General features: G+C 47.6%; 1 protein-coding gene across 1 annotated transcript; it reads left to right on the top strand.

Moving 5' to 3' along the window:
- The first annotated feature begins 4,130 nt into the window (after positions 1 to 4,130).
- Positions 4,131 to 5,775, top strand: LOC117589157. The gene has a single exon (XM_034280860.1). The coding sequence runs from the start codon at positions 4,200 to 4,202 to the stop codon at positions 5,766 to 5,768; it is 1,569 nt and encodes a 522-aa protein (XP_034136751.1). The 5' UTR covers positions 4,131 to 4,199; the 3' UTR covers positions 5,769 to 5,775.
- Positions 5,776 to 7,336: the final 1,561 nt, after the last annotated feature.

The raw sequence follows: 7,336 nt of genomic DNA on the forward strand, positions 1-7,336 counted from the left end.
TCCATCCGTCTGTCTGTGTGTCCTATCCCCTGTATAGTTTCATTTCAATCAGGCTTTGGGCCTGCTGTTTCGTTGTTTGTTCTCAGTGCATGTGAAACTAAAAGGAAAATGCAATTTCATGCTTTGCATCTGCACTTTTTTCCCCCTTTTTGCAGAATTGTAAGTTTTTCCATATAATAAATGTATGCATACTCGAACAATATTGCATATTGTTTGCATTTCAAATGCCAATTCTTGTTGGCATTGCAATTAGACCGAAGGGAAACCATGAGAGCAGGCAGGCGGGCAGCAGCCGAGGCAACATCTAAATTAAGCAAAGAAAAATGCAACAAAATGCTGCTGAGCGACACACAAAAAATATGTGCAACATTTCACTTTGCTGTGGGGCAAAGTCCTTGTCTCCGGACAAGGTACGGGGCCTGCCTTGAGATTATCTCATAAAAAGAGGAGAGACGTAAAAAGAAATTTACGGAATGTTTGTCTGCTCCGGTTGCTGCTCCTTCTCCTGCTCCTCTTTCATCTGAAGAACAAACACAAAGAACTACACTTAAGCACCCACACGGAAGTGCCATTTTGGAATGTGCGCCACAAGAGAAGTGCAGAGAGCGAGCGAAAAATAAGGTTAAGATATATAGAAAAAGGGTCAGCACAGTGTTTGTTTCCAAAATCACTTTCGCCCAGGTGCGAAGGACTCCACAAATAGTGGATTAGTTTCTCAAAAAAAAGGGTTTCAAGTGCCCCCAAACATCCGGTGGCCGGCTGTGAAAATATTTATCCACAGTGAACGAAATCGATGTCCAGAACAAATACGAAAATATCTCTCTTGTCGATTCGTTCTTTGCAGTTCGGCATGGGACAGAACACTTGACTGGACACTCTTCATTTGAAGCCAACAGTTTGAGGTCATAAAAAGATTTCGGTACACTCCTACGCACCCCCCTTCTCGCATTGTTCTCATCTTTTTTTTATGTTTCTGTCTGTCCCTACCATAAAGATTGCTGCCAAGCAATTGAATCCATTGGCCACGAGCCTGTGCTGTGTCCTATCCATTCCTGCTCTGTCCGCCAGTTTCATAATCAAATACATAACTTTATTTATGCTCTAGTTCCCCGACCCCGTGCCCCTGCATGGGGCAACAAAAAGTTTCCACCAAATTTGCTTACATTGGCGAAACAATAAAATTCCATTGTCTAGGAGTCGAGAGGAGCGGCCGAAAAAGGATGCTCCCGGCGCTGGCCGGATGCTATTTTGTTAAGTGCGCGAATGTTGGCGCATAAATAAAAATATAATTGAGCCGAGAGAACATCAAACCCCAACCCCAGCACTCCTCCAGCCCTCCCCCTCAGAATTCCAGCAGTTGTGGACCCTCGCTAGAGATCAGATTCCTGGTCACATGGCCTGAGGCAAGCCGCTGCTGCTGCTGATAATGAGGAATGTACAATCCTCGCCCCCTCCAAAACCCCCATTCCCTTACACCAATATTTGATATTGATTTTTGGTCCAGTTCAAATAAATTAGCTGCCATTAATTGGAAATGCGGGCAGCGGAGGAGACGACGACCCACTCAATCGCTGCGCAGCAATTGGGCGGCCAAGAAGATTCGTTGCCAAGGCTTAATTGATTGGCCTCGGCCTTCTTGTTGCTGTGCCCCCATCCTTAGTTGTCATTGCATTTAATTGCATTGGCAAAAGAGTTCCCATTGCCACTTTCACGGAGCAGCGGCAAACTATTAAAAAGGTGGAGAAGACGACTCCTTGCCACGGATATAACTTTTATTCCATCGAGGCAATTGAATGCGCAACTTATTGTTGTTGTTGTTGTTGTTGGCCCAACTGCTGCCGTTGATGCCTCGGATAATTGAATTAAATTAAAATTGCCTGGAAACACCAACCCCCCGCCACACAGCGCTACCATCCAGAGTCCCTGCTGAGTTGGCATTAATTTTATTTTATAGAAACTTCCATTTTGCGCTCGCTGGGCCATTTAAAATTTTAATTGAATTTATTGCAGCAATTTATTGTTTTGTAGTTTTTGATTCTGTAATTAGTTCACTGTCATATAAGTGTTTTTTTTTTTGGGCATAACAAAAGTACATGGGAAATGCCACAGGATAAGCTGCGCCCGTTTGGATATGCCTAACAAAATAATTGAATTACAGCAACAAATTGGTGTATAGACTGTGGGCACATAGAAGGAAGCTGTAAACACGTGTTATGTCCGCACACTTGTACGAGCAGCAGGCACTTCCTCTAAGGCTTTAAGCCCCCAAATCGCCTTCAAAGAGTTCAAAGTTGAAGTTCAACAAATGCCCCCAATCAATGGGCAAAGTGCAGCCTCATTAGAGTGAACATTTTTGCAGGTAACAAACAAAGTTAACGAATTTTAACTGCAACATGTCCGATGTTCGAGGCATCAATCACTTTTGCCACACAGACACACAGAAAAATGTCATTGCATACAAATCGCAATTAATTTGGAGCCCACACCGATGGCTTGTGCACCATCAGAACCGACTGCCGTGTTTATCTTTCTCCTGTTGCAGCCGCTGTCAGTGGCAGCGGCTCATACCGCACTCCCTGTGTATCCATGGCATGACTTTCACTCCCAATGGCAAGTTGTCTGACGTCTGCCGTCTGCCGTCAGCCGTGTTTGCTTGCATGTCAAATTCTCATTTCATTGAAATCGGCAAATATTGACTAAGAACTTCGATGCAATCAACGCTGCTGCTGCTGGTGCTGCTGCTGGCAGCGACAACTACGACAAATGGGCGTAGCTGCTCGACATATCTGACGGATGAATGGGCGGGCAGCCGACTAGAAAGTAGAAGATGAAAGCCAGCGCCGTCCATCAGTCAGTCAGTCAGTCTTTCAGTCTGTCATTCAGATATTTGCATGGCAATGAAAGTGAAACGCAATCGAGAGATGGAAAGAGAAAAGTTCCAGTTCCAGGAATCAAAAGAAAAGTCTGCGATTCTGTTGAAAGTGAAAGGCGGCCGCATTTGAGCTGAAAAACGAGACTCAAAGTTGAATCTTATCTGTGAGAAGAAAAGGGCAGGGGCAGGCACTTAGTTATTAAAACATTGGCCCACAAATTGCTACGCAACTTTTAGCTCAATAAACTAAACTGCAAAACGGTCCAAGGCACTTAGTGTGGGCATGGTGGGGGAGAGATAAGACAAGACAGACACAAGAGGAGTGCTCTAAGGATGCTGCTGCTTAGACACATCCTTTGAAGCCAAACACGGACACCTGGGGAACGTGGCAGAGTCAAAAAACAATTTTCGCTCATTATCATTTCAACATATTGTATGCCCAAGTGTTTCAAATTGTTCCAAGAGACGAACACAGCAGAGCAGAGCCGGAGAGCGAAGGAGAACAAAAGTACGAGGACGTGGACGAGGTCGCATTCTGATGAAGAAGTTTTCCCTTCACATTGTTGTCTCTCTGTCTGTCGGGCTGGCAAACGGAAAACGGAAGGTTGCTGTAGGTGCTGCCAGAAATCACTATGCTCATAAATGTGCCATGAATAAATTAACTCGCTGAAAAGCGGCAGAAGCCCGAACGGAGCAGGTTCAAAGCAGAAACAAAGCCCAAGCCGCACAGCCACAGAGTGAGACAAGGAGATATTTAGAACTTAGAGAGAGGGAGTTAGTTAGAGCGGGTAGGAGGGAGATAGAGATGTGTGTGTGGGGCGCAAGATAAGGCCTTAGATTTCAAGCGAATGATAATAATAATTGAGGCGCTGCTGTGCAAGCCCCAAAGTACATTGCTTAAATAATAACAGTGTAGCACTGTGTGAGTGTGTTTACACTGAGAGAAAATCTACTGCACATGTCAATCATAACTGTCCATCTCTTTGGAATCTCTAGATCTGTGTCTCCCCCGCTGCGCATTTGATTGTTCTGTTATGCCCCGAGATGTCCTTGCGGATAAGTTTTTTATTTCAAAATGTTTTGTCACAATAAAAAGATGAAACACCCCCGCTGATATCTGGGGCTAAGCTCCAATAGACTTTGTGTAATTTCTACTCGGTTTGTTGTAATCCCCAAGCGGGCATTGAATTTCCCTTTCTGCCCCTGACAACCGCCTTTGTTGTTGCTCATAACAACTTCATATTTTAGCCGAGAAAACAAACAACAAACGAGAAACAGTCGCCGCATCGATTTTCACTCCTTTTGGTTTGATTTAGTCTTCGAGAAAATGTCCAATTCAAAGCGCACCACCCAGCGGCATGCCTCGACGGCCGCGCGGCAGCGTCAGAGCCGCACGCAGCGACTGACGCGGCACACATGCTTCACCCTGAAGCGGACTGGCACCTTTCATGTGCGCAAATCGCTGGTGGAGTACGTGGACGCAGAGCTGACCGAAATGCAGACGTCCGTGTTCTATCAGCGCATTTTTATTCTAGCCAAAAATGGGTGCCTGGAGCGCGATGTAGAGGCGGAGCCAGCGGCTGGCCAGGAGCCGCCATCAACCGGAGGTGTCTCGGAGGTAGAGAAAAAGGAGCCCGAGGTGATAACTGTCGAGGTGGAGGCAGCGTCAGTGCCGCCAGATAAGATCACACAGGCATCCACCACGGAGGGATCGCAGGCAGCCACGGAGGTCACCTCCGAGGCAGCTGTAGACGCTCCTCCTGTCATGACATTGCCCATCCCAGAGGCTGCACCAGTGAAGCCAGATTTCGAAACGGAAACGGTGACCCACACTTTTCGCTTCACCGACGACTTTGCCCTGCAGCCCACGGAGCCAGTGGAGGAGCAAGCGGAAGAGGAGCTAGAGCCTGAGACGGAGCCAGAGACTGTCAAGAAGCGGGACTACTTTGATTTGTTCTGTGAGAAGTTGCAGGAGCTGCACAACAATTGCCAGCTGGAGGCCTTCACGCCGGATCCCGTGTGCGGACTGTTCATCTACATGGGCGACTACACGCTGCTGATGCTGGAGACCAGCGAGGATATGATGGGCTGCTTCTGCCGCCAGCTGTTGGCCTGCTGCGACGAGTTCTGGCTGAGCAATCGCGTCTTTCAGATCGAGGATCACATCTCGCAGCTGTACACCAAGGAGCTGACCTTTCGCCGCATTCCGGCGGTTTTTCTCAACGAGAAGTTTCCCACCTCCACGCCCACGGATGAGTATTTGATGGGCAAGCAGCACATGATCATCAAGGAGAAGCTCTTCATCATTTGCCGCCTCATAGCGGAGAGTCTGGCGCCAAAAGAACCCGAGCCCATCCACGACACCGATCAAGAGCCGAGTCAAAGTAATGCCACCAGCAATCGACCCTCCGCCCTTCGCCTGCATGATGACGACGAGGACGAAGGGGAAGAAGAAGAGGAGCTGGAGAAGGAGGAAGTGGTGCAATCCACCAGTTTGGTGGGTTTCATAAAGTCAAAATCCTCGCAGCTCATCGAATTCCTGCCGGTGGATGTCTATCGCAAGTATCTGCCCGAGATTCAGCGCATTGAACTGGTGCTGGCCTCCACACGCTTCTACTTCACCTTGGCCGAATTCTCCGATCTCTATGGCGGTGCACCGCAGACACCCGACGAGGACGGGCTCTTCTGGCCCATCCAAAACAATTACACGCCGCCCAATATCTTCCGTCGCACACCCTTTGACATTAACTTGACCTTTGCCGACTATGTGGCGGCCAAGATGAAGACTGACACCGAAAATAGAGCATCACGCGGAGGGGACCACGAGGAAGAAGCCGAAACTAAGAGGCAATCCGTGGAGAATGAGGAGGAGGGTCAGCCAGCAGCTGATCAATGAGAGACGAGATTTTCCTCTCTTTTAAAGTATTTAAAATTGATCAAAAACTAAGACTCGACTCTCTCTATATCTCTCTCTACAGATTTAAAATATTTGAAAAATGATTATTTTAAGATTTTTCCAATTTTTTGTGTTGCATAAAATTAAATTCTGATATTCCTCTTTGATTTTCTCTTGCTATATATCTAAGCCTTAAATTAGGATCTGCTGAGCAGAGATTGTCCGTTTTCCTGATCCTCTAACCCAGACTTTTCCCCAAGTGTAGCACTGCCATCAGCAGGCATCAGCCATCAGCAGGCATCGGTGTGGAGCGGCAGTTGTCGTTGTTATCTCTGGGACTCGCGTGCTCACTCACTCACTCACTCACTCACTCGCTCTCTCGGTTACAATGTTTTTGGCTTTGTGCACATGACTGCATCCCATTTCTGTGGGCTGGGCATGGGATTGAGAGTCTGTTGTATGAGGACAGGTTGTCTTGTTTTGGCTTGCCACTTGAATGGCTCGACTTTGTTAACATAAACATAAATTTCTGTGTGTGTGCATGTGTGTGCATGTGTATGTGTGTGCTCAGCCGCGGAATACTCGAACGAGTGCGAAGTACTTGTACTCCCTCCCCTCTCCTTCATGTGTGTGTGTGAATGGGTTTTGGGGCTGTGGCTTTTAACATAAACCGCATCAGACGCCAGCTGTCAGCTGTAATACCTTTGGAGCCTCCAGCTGTCAGAAGACCTCCCTGGCTGCCATTTAAAGTCACGCGAAACACACAAAAAAAAGACACACAAAAAACAAGAAAAAAGGAACAGCCAGAGGCTTAGGTTTTGGCAGCACTCTTGAAGGGTTTGCCAAAAAGGGGTAGCATGCCGCCTCTTGGGCCTAAACAATTAAATTAAATTACTGCGAAAAGTAAACAAACAAGCAAACCCAACAAAAACACAACGAGAGGGGCGGGCTAAGCCGAAAACATGTTTAGAAATTGAGCTGAAAAAGTTAATTAAACTTTGTGGCCGCCTGGCCTCGGGGCTATGACTTTGCCTTTGCCTCGGAGGCTTCAGGACACTGCACTGACAAGGACACAATTCAATCAAGCGCCACAGCCGGAGACGTAGAGTGTCAGCGCATAAACAAGGACATTGCACTCCTGGGTGCCAGTGCCTGCAGCAGCTTCTCACAAAAACGTAGTGGAAAAGCCCCGAAAAACATTTTCCGCTGCAGTTTTCATAAACTGCCAGACAACGGCGGACAAGGCCAGTCAGGGGCAGGACAGGGACAGGTCAGGCCAGTCGAGACAATGACGATAAGCCGCTGCTGCAGTGCAGCCTCCCGTCTCCTGCCTTCCAGCAATCTCTCTCTCTGGTGTGAACACGAATGCGGCGGCCCTGGACTGCTGGTAGTACAAGAATGTTGTTTCAGTTTCGCTTACCGTGTGGCACGGCCCAGTCCAGTCGCAACTTGAGGCACAAACTCATAAATTACACGACAGAGACCCCAAAAAGAAAAGAGAGCCAAAAACCGAGTCTAAAAAGAGTTCAAAAACGACTTTTGGCTGCCTCGCATGTAGCACTTTTGCT

Source organism: Drosophila guanche, unplaced genomic scaffold (assembly GCF_900245975.1).
Source record: "Drosophila guanche unplaced genomic scaffold, DGUA_6, whole genome shotgun sequence".
Classification (NCBI taxonomy): Eukaryota; Metazoa; Arthropoda; class Insecta; order Diptera; family Drosophilidae; genus Drosophila; species Drosophila guanche.

Coding starts and splice junctions, on each gene's coding strand:
- LOC117589157 (XM_034280860.1), top strand. CDS start 4,200: ATGTCCAATTCAAAGCGCACCACCCAGCGGCATGCCTCGACGGCCGCG.